The sequence below is a fragment of the Carex rostrata genome, chromosome 11, assembly GCF_964058835.1.
Source record: "Carex rostrata chromosome 11, lpCarRost1.2, whole genome shotgun sequence".
NCBI classification, from domain to species: Eukaryota; Viridiplantae; Streptophyta; class Magnoliopsida; order Poales; family Cyperaceae; genus Carex; species Carex rostrata.
Genome location: NC_135928.1, coordinates 8,751,072 through 8,766,598, shown reverse-complemented (window position 1 = coordinate 8,766,598; position 15,527 = coordinate 8,751,072). Strand labels below are relative to the sequence as shown.

The following is a 15,527-nucleotide window of genomic DNA, read 5'->3' as shown; positions in this document are numbered from 1 at the left end:
ACCGGATACCCATTATATCATTTACACTTTATAAAATACCCATTTTTCCCTCAAAAACTGATCAAATATAAGACCGACAATTTTTCTTAAACAAGCTACAAATTTTTATGTTTTTATTGAAGGGAAAAATGGGTAATTTATAAATTTAAATAATTTTAATATAAAAGACAATAAAAAGGATAAATTTGTGAGTTATTAAAGTTTAGAAAGAAAAATGTAATTTAAAGTTTAGAGGGAAGTACGTAATTTTGAAGTTTCTGAGGGGTATACATCAAATTCCCCCTTGATAAACATCTATATTGGAATACATTCCTATTCAATATATACCTTCTGGTTTTCTGTTCATTCAATGCTAGGAATAAAAAATGTGAATATTTACATGTTAGATCACAATAGATGGTTCATGGATTGCATCATAGCAACATATTATAATATAATATTTTTATTTCATAGACTCGTTGTAATTGTTTATAAATTAAAAAGCACATTTTTATAATACGATCGATTATGTTTGAATTTTTATATTTTAGTGAAATCATGAGAGCACATCCCATAATACAAATGCCATGAGTTTAATAGTACGCGATTGATTGATTCATTTTCAAACTTAGGTGGAATTATGATTCCTCTTGTCTCCGGACCCCACTCTTTCTTTCTTTTTCAAAGATGAATTCCTTTTCTTTTAAAAAAATACGCTAAAAAAAGTTAAGACCGGTACAATTAATTAATTTTCTTTCTTTTATAGCTAGAGAGAAATGATTGACGCCCCCCATTTAGCAGGGCCTGGATCCCCTAAAGAAAACCAATTTTTGAGTTCGGACCATCCGATTCAAATTCGGGTTAATCCGGTCCGAGGGGGAGCGTACATGGCCCCCTTTGATCTGACAATTTGATTCGAATTTAACAGTCTGGATCTAAACTAAAAAATTAGATTACTTTAGGAGATCCGAACTCCATTTAATACGGAGAGAAAGAGCAAATACATATATAACTCCAAATTTTTATATTTAGAAATGTTAAAAATATATTTTTTGGAAAGGAATAGAGTGTTTTTTATTAGATCTCATAAAAGAAACAGAACAATTAATTCAGTATCATCTAAATTCACCTTTTACTTCACCTAAAAGGCCTGAACAGTTTGTATGGATCAAAGAAAAATAATTCATCTTTTTCACCATAATATATTTTTAATATTTCTCAATATAAGAAAAAAGTTAGTACATAAGTACACCTTTTGATTGTTCAATTTCCACTTTAGTCGGGCGTTGTAACACCAAAAAATAAAAATAAAAAAATAAATCACTATAACATTTTTGGTCATTAATGGACCAATATTAGCGACCGATGCATTTGCCGGTCGTTGAAGATCTTTTTTCTCAAAATAAAAGTCACGATCGGTTCAAGAGACTAATATTTTCAACGATCAGTGGTGCTGGTACTTAAATTATTTTGTGCTCTAGTACTAAAATTGCGCGCCAGTACTAATAAAACACAATTTTTACCACGGAAAATCCAAAACCCTCTCGTGCCTCCTCTCCGCCAAACCCAAAACCCTCTCCTCCGCGCCTTTCTTCCATGTCTCAAGCATAATAGTGAAACCCCAAAATTTTTAAATATACCATACCAAAAAAAAAAAAACCAAACAACTACGTTTTCTGAAAATTTTGAATTTTGACACGGCCGCATCTCCTAAAATGCGGTCACCTTTCTACGGACCGCATCTAGGGGATAGATGCGGCCCATTTTTTTTTTTTTTTGTTTTCCTTCTCGTGCGGTAGTTCAATTTGAACGAAAAAAAAAAAGGGTGGCCGCACCTAGGGGATGCGGCCATGTCAAAATTCAAATTTTTCAGAAAACGTAGTTGTTTGATTTTTTTTTTCGAATATAGTAATTTTAAAAATTACCGAGTGAAACCGGGAACTCCATAAGCTGGCACGTTTGTGCTATTTTTTTCCGGTCATGCTCTAAAAAAGATCGTCGCTAAACTCTCGACGTTTCTCTGTTTTTTTATTTTTGTTTCATGAGTTTGTTTTTGGAGTTTTTTAAAGTCAAGTCAAACAAATGTGAGGAGAATTCGTTAATTAATTGAGTCAAAAAGACTGAAATAATTAAATGTGAGAAAGTGACTCTAAAGAGTTTCTGATTAAAACAATTTTACTTTTGAATTTAAAAATGAATTTGATTCTCTTTGTGCTAATTGTAGCTCTTATTATTGTAAATTGATGTGTCATTGTGAACTCTCTCTTCTCACTTTTCTTTATTAAGTACATACTTTCTTCTCTCATCAAAATTGTACGGTAGATGCAATTGTTGCTCCAATTTACAACAATTGATCTTAATTAACTAGGTTAACTTTTTTTTATTTAAATAATTTTAAAGAACTAGTGAACTGAAGTAGATGAGAAATTATGTGCAATAAGGCAAATTAAGTTCATTGTCAAATGGATGAGAAACATTTTAAAACCACCACATTCCTAAAAATATATCACCAGAAGCCGAAATTTTTATTACTACTATATTAAAAAAATAAAAATAAAAAACTATGTTTTGGAGGATTTAAAAAAATACCAGGGCCTTCAAGCCAATTTGCGGCCTCATTTTTTAGGGGATGGCGCAGATTGATTTGGTGGCCCTTCAAAAACTAAAAAATGCACTGTAATATTAAATATATTTAGATTTTTGAGGGTCTCCAAACCAATCTACCCCCTAAAAAAGAATAATAGATCGCAGATTGATTTGAAGGCCATGGTATTTTTCGAAATTCCCACAATTTGAGTTGTTTTTTTAATATGGTATAAATAAAAATTTCAGCATCAGAAGTTCGCATTGTTGGAAAAAAAAAATCTGATTATTAAGAAGTAAAAATGTTTGGTAACAAGTTAGGCATGGAGTTTGTCAAAATATCATGACATAAGTTAGATTAAAAAATAATGACAATTATAAAACAGCATTTACCAGTTTAATCAAAAACTGAACATTTAGTTTGACATAATATGTTAATAATAAGGATTTATTGTATAGACATAGAGACAACTTAATAAAACTAATTAAGAAATTATCACTAATACATTAAAGGTTAATAGAAAGCTAAAGTATTCATTTTCTTATTATTGGTATTAAACATAAAAAATTAAGATAAAAAGTAGAATTTAATTGCCATAGAACTTGAAAAAATTCGCACAGAAAACAATAACGTTTTTTTTTTTTAAACTTTATAATGCCGTTGAAACAATATAAAATAATTTTTATAATTATTTATTTTTGTAATACGAACTATATTTTTATTAAAGAGCCTTATACACTAGCATCTTTTAGATGCTAATTTTAAAAATTAAACACGTATCTCTCTGAATTAGAGAGACGAGAGGTAGTGCTATTACACTAAATCCGCAATTCGTATAATACAAACTATTAATTGTCCGGTTCTTATATTACATAATTTTTTTTTTAATTTACTTATATGCAAACAAACTTCAAAAGTTGAAATTAAGAAGTACAAGATGATATGTTCCAATTATAAAATTGCAAGTGTTTATAACTTTACAATTTGATTTGTAATTTCATCGTTTCAATATATTATTATTTTTATTTAAAGCAATTGATTTATAATAAATCGAAGTATATTAAGAAAAAACTGGGTATTAAGAAATAAATTGAGATTATAATAAATAAACTAAAGTATTTAATGCAATTAATTAAGAAATAAATCTGGATATTAAGAAATAAACTGGAGCAGTCTAGATCAAATTCATAATATATAAAAGTTCGGTCGGTTTGGTTATTTTAGTTTTGAAAATTTTCTAACCAAACCGAACCGAAGTTATAATCCGGTTTTAAAAAACAAACTGAACCGAACCATTAAACCAAAAAAATCAAACCGTTTAGTCCAAACTAATTTGGTTTGGTTCAAATCAAATAAACCGGACCCAATTAACAGCCCTATGCATAATAACAACATGTTACAAATATAATAATTTAACTTCAAAGATATCATTATAATTGTTTAATTAAAAATAGCGCATAATTATGATTCCGCTTTTCTTCCGACCCCACTCTTTCTTCTTCTTCTTTTCTTAGGTGAATTGATTTTCTTTTAAATAAATATGCTAAAAAAGTTAAGACCGGTACAATTAATTAAGTTTCTTTCTTTTATTGTTTTTCCTCGTGGAGCTAGGGATAAATGATTGGCAACCCCCATTATTTAGCACCGGGAAGGAGAGTGGATACACACAAAAGTCCGAATATTTTATATTTAGAAATTATGTTAATTTTTTTTTTTGGAAAAGGAATGGAGTGTTTTTTTTTCAATTCCATAGAAGAGATCAAACAATCGATTCGGTATTATTCTAAATTTACCTTTTACTTGCTCACTTACCACTTTAGTCGTGAGATTTTAAATCACTACAACAATTTTGATCATCAAATCAGATATCAGAAAATAGAAACTTAAATGAGACGCATCTCTTACTTACTCTGTGTCGTCTTAAGCTCTTACTCATTCTTACTCTCTTTGTGTCGCTTACTCGCAAGTCTTCAGCTCTTACTCTCTTTGTCGCTCGTTTGCAGGTCTTCAGCTATTTGGAACCCTTGCGCGATCGAGAGATTGGATCTAAGAAGGCACAAGGGTGATATTGGTGTGGGCAAACCTCTCATCTCTATTTGGTATGACTCTCATCTCTATTTGGCACAAAGGTGATATTGGTGTAGGCAAGCCTCTCATCTCTATTTGGTATGACTCTCTATTTGGTTCTTTTAGTCTAAAATATGTAGATCTTGTTCGTGAGTAAGTTGAAATTTTTGAAATTCTTGACTTGCTTGTTGTATGCAATCTAATTAGTAATATCAAAGTCAGGTTATACTCACGGATAAGATCTACATACTTTATACTAAAATAACCAAAGAGAGAGTTATACCACTCTCTTTTCATTATACTCACACGAATCAGCGAATATATTTGTCATTTTATATTTTCTCTTTTCTATGACTAAACTACATGATTATATCGTACGACATGCACATGACTATACAAATAAAATTCATCATTAATTGATAGCCAACGTCGATCATCTCGAAATTTTTATTAATATCCAAAATTAATAAATAATTTCAAAATCTACACCCCATGCAGAGGAATTTCAAAATCTGTCTAAACCGGAATTTAAGGAATTTCAAAATCTGTCTAAACCGGAGATTAAATTCTCGGTTTCATACAAACTTTCCGCAAAAAAAAAAGTTTCCGATTCTAGGCATTCTAAAACCGAAAAAAAGAATTCCAGTTTGCAGAACCAGAAATTAAATTCTCGGTTCTTAGTGTTTTTTTTTAAACATAAAAAATAAATTCCAAAACCGAAAATTAAATTTCTGATTTAAAGTTTTATTTTAAAAAAAATTATAATTTATTTATTTTTTACATTGAAATATTAGAAATATTTTACATATTTTTTTGAAAATAGATGAAATACTATATAATTTTTTTTGACAAATTGAATGGTTAAACAATTCTCTGACACGTTCTTACATTTAAAACAATTTTTTGCGGAGATTAAATCTCCGGTACCGAAAATTATGAGACATTCTTACATTTTAGAACCGAAGATTAAATTTCCGGTACTGAAAATTTAATCTCTGGTTTCAAAAATTTAATCTCTGATTTCAGATTGTTTAAAATTGATTTTTTTTGTTGCAGAAAAAATGTATGAGACCGGAAATTTAATTTTCAGTTTGAACATATTTCGAAATCCATCACATCACGGTGTAGATTTGTAAATTATTTATTAATTTTGAATATTAATAAAAATTTCTGCTAATAGTCCAAATTCGAGATTTTATTATAAAATGTCTTACTTTTTGAAAATATCAAACAAGATACATTTCGTTCAGATTTATTAACAAAACACTAGAACTCAAATTTGAGGATAATATATATCTTTTATAATTTTTATAATTTTTTATTTTTGTTGTACAAACTATATTTTTATTAAAGAGTTTTGATACACTTCAATATCTTTTAGATGCTATTTTCAATAATTAAACATGTATCTCTTCGAATTAGAGAAACGAGAGCTAGTGCCATTACACTAAACCCGCAATTTCTATAGTACAAAGTATTAATTATTCGGTTCTTATATTTCATAATTTGACTTTTTTCAATTTACTTATATGCAAATTAACTTCTAAAGTTAATACTAAATCCTGGAATTAAGAAATACAAAATGACATGTTCCAATTATAAAATTGCAAGTGTTTATAACTTTACAATTTGATTTGTAATTTCATCGCTTCACCTTTTAAGTTATGCATATTAACAATTGAAATATTAAAGTAGATATTATTTTTGCAGATTTATAACAAAGCAAACACTAGTATTCTCATGAAAATATCACATATTTAAAATCAACTAAATTTGTAAAAAAAAATTGAATATAAAAATAATAAAATTCCTTATGAAAATTTCGAAATGATATTTGATCCAACATTTTATTCATAAAAATTTGAAATGAATAAATGCAAATGCTTCAAAATATCAAGTGCTTATAATGTTTCAAAAGATCAAGCACGTTCATGAAACATTTGCATTTAATTTCTCTTGCTTAATTTTTGAAACGGTGAATAATAATTTTTTTATTTAGAAATAAAATAATATAAAGGAAATGGTTGTGATTGGTTTTCGGAATTGGAGAATTGCGAGTGCACAATCGAATGTACTTGTAAGTTGTAACCATAATAACACTATATGCGAATAATTCGTATTTTATTTTTTATTTTTTATGTTCTCGAACTGAACTTCAAATAAAACGCAAAAAACATATAACATCTTTATTGTACCCGAACATTCCCGAATTATACCCGAATTACAAATTGTTGACCCCGCCGAACCGAATACGAACTATTCGTTTGTCACTGTGGTTGTAACCAGTGTTGTAGAAAACGTCCATTTAGACCGATTAATCGGTCGCTTAGTCGTTGGCGGTGACTAAACCGTCATGAATTTTTCCAACTAATCGACCGATTATTTCCGATTATGGCCGATTATTTTCGATTAATCCCAATTATCGCTTGGTGGTACCCTGTCCGTCCGACGACCGCATACCGTTATTTACAACACTGTTGTAAGTAGCCATTACAAATAATTGGAGACATGTATCAATTTCGTTGCACCGAACAAACATTGAATCCCTATCAGCTGTTGGTTGGTTGCCTTTGCTTATATTTTCAGAAAGCGCCTCACATCTCTCTTTTTCAACAACCGTGTTTTTTATTCCCCTTAACAAATAATGCGCTCTTTCGTTAGTCGGTCAATATTAATCATACTTTGTTGGCATGGAATTGGATGCAAATCAACGCTTCACAATCTTTCTCTCTATTTTTAGCTATCTGTATTGTCATGTTAATTACAAGTTCAATCCATACTAGTTTTCTTTGGTATTAATTAATTATTTCATATTTAAAACCAAATAGCTTCATATTTTTATGACAGGAGCGGAGTCAGACTTTCGAACTATGGAGGTCAGGACGGAGCAAGATTTCAAATTATGGGGCTCAAACATGAATGATAATCAATCATATAAATTTTTCATGCTATTAATGAGGTCAATCTCACAGTATTCATAACATTTTGCTCTGAACTATATAGAAAATCTTATATTGGTATATAATTTTTGAAATTAAATGGAGTCAGATGACCCCCATTCATATAGTGTAACTCCGCCGCTGATGGGAGTTAAGGCACACAATGAAAGTCAATCATATAAAAATTTTCCTATAAAGAATGTAAGTCAATTTTACAATACAATCACATTTTACTCTAAATTATATAGAAAATTATACCTTAATACAAAATAATAATAAAAAAATGGAGGTTAGTTGTTTGTTCACTTGGCTCCGCCTATGTTTAATGGTGCTAATTATTGTCATCAGACTGTAGCCTCTGTGATGAAATGCTTAATATAAGTAGATTTAAGACATTTAAAATAAACATAATTACATTTTTTAATGAAAAATATCAATTTAAATTTCGTTTTGAAGTTATTTTTATTAAATCCAACGTGCTTAATGTTTTTGTTACTTGTATATATACTATATAGTTGCCCCACCCGTTATACAATTAATGCTGAAAATTAATAAAAGAGACCAGCGGCTTCTTATTATATTATACATTCATCACATTTTTGACGTGTTATAATAAAAGCAATTCAAAGAAAAAATTATCTTATCAGAAAGCAATTTTTCCAAAGTCTCAGAAAATATGTAGAAACCAATGGAACGGAAAAACTTGAAATTATGGGAAAAAAAAAAAAAAAAAAACACGCCGTTCAAATATGAACTAATTGATAGCTATAAAATATTCCGAAAGCAAGTTATTAATCCTCTCCAGTTGTCTGATAACTGGAGAGGAGCTGGACGTCAATTCAGGTGTCGGCGACCCGTTTCCAGGACCACGTTGATTCAACCAATAATGAAAATGAATTGGGTTTCGTCCAAAGGGCTTCGGACAATTGTTATCCAATCCTGTTCGAAAACGTTCGATGTGATCTACGATTCGTGTAAACAATTTTCAACTTAATAATTAAAGACGGACTCATGAATCGAAGCCGTCCGATCGGACAGTTTAGGACCAAATTTAGATATGGTTCTGTCCATTGCCTTTTGACACCCTAATGAAAAAATGCCTTACAACTATACTCCAGAACTAGGGGTAAAATCGTCAAATCACATAATTAAAACGATTATTAGGTTTAGTCACAAGGGAACGTCAAACTTTAACACCGTCAGCAAAAAGACCGAACTACCCAACCTTTTCTCTCTCTTAAAAATGGCACCTTCAATCTCTCCTCTCTCTTCAGACACCAGTCGCTTCTCTTCTCTTCTCTCTATACCTCCTCCAAGTGTGCGATCGGGTCGCGAAGGCGAGGATACAGGAGGTCAATCTCTCTGAGTAATTAAAGTGAGTTTGTCGAAATTATAATCTTCAATTTGTTTTGTTTCTTCCTTCCTCAGTTCTCAGTTTATGGAGAAAATGGTGGTAGATGCTCATTTGTTTTATTGGTTCTTATTCTTATGAAATGCTTTGAACTTTCGTTGTTGGGATTGTTCTCCAGTTGTGGCAATTCTGGAGAGCTCCTTTTCCTCTTAAATAATGTGTTATATACTAGAACTTAATTGAGGAAGGGACTTCTTCAGCTTTTGTCTAATGGAGAGTACTAGAAATTTTCTCTATTTTACGAGTAAATCTGGCAAGCTTTAGAAAATGTTCATATCTGGATCATTTCTTTGTTCCCATTTATGCTTCCATTACACAGTAAAACTGTAAAAGGTGAAAAGCGTGCATTCATTCTTTCATGTGGAATTTTCTGTTTGCATTAAATTCATTTTTTTCTTATATATAACTGAGAGAAATAAAATGGTTCAATTATTAATAACTTATTCATCTTTTTATAGGCACCGTTACACTTTTTTCTTTTTCTGTTTTGTTATTTCAGTAGCTTTAGAATCTAGTAACTGAGAGTGTGATAGAGCCAATCTGGAAAGTAACAAAGGTCAACATTAGATAACATGCCTTTGATTATGAAATTAAATAAAAAAAAGAACAAGTTTTTTTTTCCTTTATCTTTTCTCCCATAACAAACAATTGCTTTGCAAATTGATGAATGGATGCCATAGCAAACACCCATGTGATTGAATTAGGTTGCCATGAAACAATCCAGATTCCCTATGGCAGGTATAAACACACACCAACCTGTACCCTTTCACTAATAGGGATGCTTTACGAATTAATTCCATTCAAATGAATCTTATAAAAGAAATTCATTAGACATCCAGGCCAATTTTCTCGGGCATTAAATGTTAGTCCAAAATTAATTTTTGGCCTTAAGATTTAAAAGGGAAGATTAGCCAGCTATTTTGTTAGGAGCAAATTAGAGCATCCAATTTGGTTAAATGAATAGCCTAGATTAGTTTGTAATGAATTCTGTACAATTGAAGAGGAGAGGAACCAGTGCATATCCTTGATCTTAGAAGCCACACCACATGGAGGTTTGTACCTACCATATAGTATCCAGAATAATTTGATAAAAGGACTTCTGCAGCACTACTTTGACCTTGTGGCACAATATGACACAATAGCAAATGTCCTTTTGCACCAGTGTGTTTGCACCTAATTTAGCTGATAGGTCAGATCTGGGTTGGTGAGATGCATCCATCTCAGCACTAACTTAGGTTGCAAATTAAATGTTGACTTGTATTTGACTCAATTGAACTACTGGATCCTATCTCACTAAGCTGTTATTCCATGGAGTTAAGATCTGTGTAGTATTATTTTCGTTATTACTAAATAGAGTGGATTGTGATTTTTTTAGTTTTGTTGTTGTTCTTTGTTTTGTAGCTTTATATCAGAAAAACCCATTAATTATGATGTATTAATTAAAAATTAAAAATTAGTTACAATAATTTTTAGTGTGTCCAATGTCACATTTCTAGCAACTTACATCAAATTGATATTTTAATCAACTTGATACGGAGGTTATCTCAGACCAAGAGCAGATGTATCCACAGTGCATGACAAAATGGTAGGTTTAAGTGCATATTGGCATGTTTCTCACACCTAACGCGTCACTTGTCTTAACTTAGTACATAATATATAAAAATAAAAAATTCTAACAATGTCTCATCATGTTCTACCCCAACATGATTTGGACATTGTAGGACAGACAGGGTCACCAGATCAAAGAATTCTTTTAGTTAACTAAATGTAAAGGGGCTAAATAATGGTTAGTGGTTGTGTCTGGTGCCAAGTCCTCTTCTCCATTGCCAACAATGTCACTTTTCCATATTTGTATCATGATCATAGTAGTTGTATTATTATGTTGAGTGGACAGCTATAATAAATTTGTCTATGTTTTACAGTAATTATACTGCAATGCACTTATAGTCAGTACATTAACTGTTCCAGCTTCCTCAGAGAGGACAGAGTTGTCTTCATTGTGTGTAATATCAATTGTCAAACCTACTGAGAAAGATTCAGTGTCGAAGACACCTAATATTATCACATATTTTAGTTCAATGAGCCAAACTTTATGTCATTCTAGTCCATTTGCAAATCCTGGAGATAAGATCTAGTGTGGCATAAAATTGCCTAGCTATCCATGTTGCCTTTTGCTAGGAGTAGTTGTTAACTGTTAGCTGTCACCATAATCCAACTTCATTTACATAGCCCATGCTACCAAACCTGAGTTGCTTGTATGAGACTGCAACACGAATTGGTGCCACTGTCACATCTCATAGAAGAATCCAACTCCCTGTTTTATGTGATATTAGAAGAGAACAATTGTGAAAAAAAAACTTTCTGGAATGTAGGTTCAAGGATAGAGAGTAAAGAGGAGGAAAAATGTCAAGTGTTCAGCTGGGCGTGATTGGATCTCTGGCTCTGTCAGTTGCATCATCTGTTGCAATTGTGATATGCAACAAGGCTCTTATTAGTTTTCTTGGCTTCCCCTTTGGTACATTTGTGAACTCCTAATATTGTTTTTGTTCTTATATTATTTTTATTTTTCTATTTACATACTTTTCTCTTAATATATAATAAATCCTGATTTTATGATATGTTTAACTTCCTACTATGACATTGGAATTTGCCCCTATGAGTGATGTGATGGATAGATTATATGGACCACAAACATATTTGACAACCACATCAACCAACAAAATTCTTATCAAAATGTGTGAAATGAAAATTTTAGATAGGTCATGTATCAATTTGTCAATTGGTCAGTGATCAAACAATTCTCAAATTGCACTGAGTTTGATGATGACATATCTTAGCTATAGAGCAGAAGTATGCAATTTTAATTTGTTTATTTCGATAAACAATTTATTGGTTGTCACAGCTGTCAAAAAAGTTTGGTTATGTATTGCTTCTAATAATCGGATTTCAGGCCCGGCCAGTGGCAGTGTTAACCACCTCAAATAACTAGAATTCAGTTCTGATAATTTTGTATTCAATGCTTGCTCTGCTGCTCATTACTGAATTGAGGTATAAGCATCAGAGTGTAGCTTAGTTTAGCCAAAAGAACTCAAAACAAGTATGCCAAAATTGATACCAAACCCATAAAAATACCAGTCAATATTGTTCAGTTTGTTTTTATGATTTTTAAGGAAGTTGTTAAAAGGAGAAATATGTAAATATTAATAGGATTAAGTATTTAATTTCTGCAGCTACGACACTGACAAGCTGGCATTTAATGGTCACATTCTGTACTCTGCACATAGCACAGAAGCTGCATTTCTTCGAGCCTAAACCTATCGACAGTCAGACAGTTGTTCTCTTTGGGCTGCTAAATGGCACCTCAATTGGGCTTCTTAACCTTAGTCTTGGGTTCAACTCAATCGGCTTCTACCAGGTTATCAATGTTTTTTTTTTTCCTTTCTAAATTTGAATAACCTCGATAGTTTAGTGTATTTGCATATAAAGCCAGATATTTGTATATTTGTGCCTGCATATCTTTTAGTGTTGTTAGTGACACCCAACTGCTTTCCAGTCTGATCGAAAAGGTATATTCCATTATATTTTGATCAATTTGTCATTTTTATAATGAATTGCCTTTTTTGTCCTAAGATGTGCAATTTGGTTAAGTAATATAACAGTGCAAGATACATTAATTCCAGTTTCTTTTAAAATCACCATATTGAAGTTAACATCAATTTTTGTGGGTTTTATTGTCATTTCAACTAGAAATGGCAAATAATTTTTTTGTTTGTTAGGGTTATTTACTATAGCTTAACTGAATTGATATTTGAAATTAACACCAACTTGATCATTTTCTTCAATTGAACTAATCCCTTGTTTTCAAAGATGGGTCTAATCTTGTGAATAATCACATGAATATGATGATCCAGATACTAATTCTTCAACTGTTGGATGTTATATGCTAACAGAAAAATACAAATAATTAATCCAGGTTTTCTAATTTCAGATGACAAAGTTGGCAATCATACCTTTTACAGTGCTTCTAGAGACTATTTTTCTAAAGAAGAAATTCAGGTTATTTATCAAACTATGTTCTTCATTCACTTGTTCAGAGCAAGTATTACCATAACACCTGGTTCAAGCACATAGCAGCACCAGTATTTCTTGACCCACTGGAGTGGTCAGGACGTACCAGACATGATTTTTTTTTTAAATATAAAAATTCAGGCCAGGCCCAAACCTGACCTGACCCATTGACTCCCCAGGCCAAAGATCAGTCTGGAAATTTTATTTTTTATTTATTTTTTATTTTCCATCTTTGCTGATAATGGTTTAAAATTTGCAGCCAAAGCATCAGACTCTCTCTTCTAGTATTGCTATTAGGAGTTGGTATTGCATCAGTGACTGATCTAAACCTTAATCTACTTGGATCCGTTCTGTCTCTTCTCGCCATTGCCACGACTTGTGTCGGCCAAATTGTATCCTTTTTTCATTACCATATGTGTCGACTTCAATTCTTCTTTACAATAATTATCAAAATATAAAAGAACATTAGAGACTTTGCCAAGTAGCTTAAGTTCTGAAGTTCATCCTTGACCCTTTGATTCTGATGTAGCTAACAAACACAATACAAAAAAGATTGAAGGTCTCATCTACACAGCTTCTGTACCAGTCGGCGCCTTACCAGTCAGCTGTCCTCCTTGCAACAGGACCATTTGTTGACCAGCTCCTTACCAACCAGAGTGTCTTTACTCACGCTTATACCCTCCCAGTCGTGGTACATTCTTTGTTGCTCTACTTATTTTAATTTTTAGGTTTTAGATGATCACTGTATAGAGAAGTAACTTTCAGAGACTACAATAGAAAGTTTCTAAGCAATATTATCAAAAGGTCCCTAGACTAGATTGTCTCATACTCCTGCTTCAATAGCCTGAGATATATCATTGATCATCCCTTGTTGAGTTAAAAAAAGAAAAACGAATAATACAAAAATCCAACCGTAAGTACTATAGTACAATGAAAGGGCCAGAGACCAAATTCGGTTTATTCCAATGAAAGAAGTAGTAATCCATTCTTAAAAACAAAATGCAGGGATTCATCGTCTTGTCTTGCTTGATAGCAGTATCAGTGAACTTCAGCACGTTTCTGGTTATCGGTACGACATCACCAGTAACATACCAGGTGCTTGGTCATCTAAAAACATGCTTGGTTCTCTCATTTGGTTATACCCTTTTGCACGACCCCTTTACCTACAGAAACATAGTCGGCATTTTAATTGCCATTTTTGGAATGGCGCTTTATTCTTATTTCTCGGTCGGGGAGAGCAAGAAGAAGTCCATTGAAGATTCCTTGCCAGTCTCACAGGTCTGATCTGACTTTACATAATTAGAAAAAAATTGTATTGCAAGTACCCATACTGATTGGTGTTTTGGTGGATTTATGTATGCCCAATATAAATTGCTAAGAAGAACAAGATAAAAAGGGATGGTGATTTCCCAAATAGAAGAGAAATGAAAGCAATATCATATAAGAAACTTTCAAGTTACGGGGGAATGAAGTTTCAGTACCAGTCCTTCGGTCCATACTGGTGTTGGGCCTTGTACATTACTAATGATATATATTAATCTAGCTTCAGCTGAAATAGTACCAAACAGAAACTTTGCTACATTTGTTTACATCTTAGTTTTTTGTTCTTGTTACTGTTTCTAATCCTTTCAAGTGATGGAGAAAACCACTGATTTTTTTTTTCTTCTCAAGCAGGCTCTAATAACTTTTTACATAATTGCTCTGCTTTTTCAGATGGGAGATAAGGAGGTAGAACCTCTGTTGGTGAAAGATGTAAGCGACACAAAAAAGGCAAATGGAGTTCATCTAGCTACCAAGGATTCTCTTGCTTGACCAAAATTTGCATTTGTAGTGATTAATGTATAGGTATCCTACATAGCATTAAAGGATTTGCTTCAATTTTTTATTTTTTTGTTCTCTAAATGGAAAGGGAAGGTAATTTTTCCAGTGTGTGCACACATTTTTAAGCTTAAATGGCAGTTAGCCGGTTATTCTTTTTCCTTATTCAATTTGAATATTTTAATAATCATTTGGCAGTCACTTGGTGATTGTTTTTTAAACAAAATTGTTTTTATATCTTTTAAAACAGTTTATTCACATTTGATTTCCATTTCCTCCTACCTGACTTTTTTAGAAAATTTAACTTAGATCCACAATACAAATAGAAATGTCAATTGTTGTCAATTCAGTCCAAACGGATCAACACGACTCGACCCGAACCTACTTGACTCAAGTCAGGTTGCCCAAATCAGACCCACTTTATTGTGTTTTATTGGATTTAGTTTGAAATTTAGCACCAATTAATATTTGTTACAGGCTAATTAAAATTAAAATTTGTAAATAAATTCATAAATATGTTACTAAGTTACACGCGTAAATTTGAGTCGGATCGATCTGTGACATGTTTTGGTCTGGTCGGAAGAAAATAATAAAATACCGACTCGACTTAAACCCGGTCTGACTCGACCCATTATCGCCCCCTTCTGTGCATAGTTTATCA

The 15,527-nt window shown here is 31.7% G+C and overlaps 1 protein-coding gene across 2 annotated transcripts; it reads left to right on the top strand.

The window, feature by feature from the left end:
- Positions 1-8,229: 8,229 nt before the first annotated feature.
- Positions 8,230-15,092, top strand: LOC144561635 (UDP-xylose transporter 1-like). 2 transcript variants are annotated; one of them, XM_078310653.1, is made up of 9 exons: positions 8,230-8,239; positions 8,873-8,944; positions 11,353-11,495; positions 12,211-12,395; positions 12,969-13,036; positions 13,308-13,440; positions 13,578-13,739; positions 14,054-14,326; positions 14,762-15,092. In XM_078310653.1, the coding sequence occupies exons 3-9, from the start codon at positions 11,384-11,386 to the stop codon at positions 14,858-14,860; spliced, it is 1,032 nt and encodes a 343-aa protein (XP_078166779.1). In that variant the 5' UTR covers positions 8,230-8,239; positions 8,873-8,944; positions 11,353-11,383; the 3' UTR covers positions 14,861-15,092. The 2 variants fall into 2 exon arrangements, with proteins under 2 accessions (XP_078166779.1, XP_078166778.1); XM_078310652.1 differs by lacking the exon at positions 8,230-8,239 and having other exon boundaries at positions 8,760-8,944.
- Positions 15,093-15,527: the final 435 nt, after the last annotated feature.

Bases quoted from the DNA above. Each gene is read 5' to 3' on its own strand.
- LOC144561635 (XM_078310653.1), top strand. From the start codon at position 11,384: ATGTCAAGTGTTCAGCTGGGCGTGATTGGATCTCTGGCTCTGTCAGTT. The intron at 13,037-13,307 runs GTTATTTATCAA...TAAAATTTGCAG, and splicing joins TTTCTAAAGAAGAAATTCAG to CCAAAGCATCAGACTCTCTC. The intron at 13,740-14,053 runs GTACATTCTTTG...AACAAAATGCAG, and splicing joins CTTATACCCTCCCAGTCGTG to GGATTCATCGTCTTGTCTTG.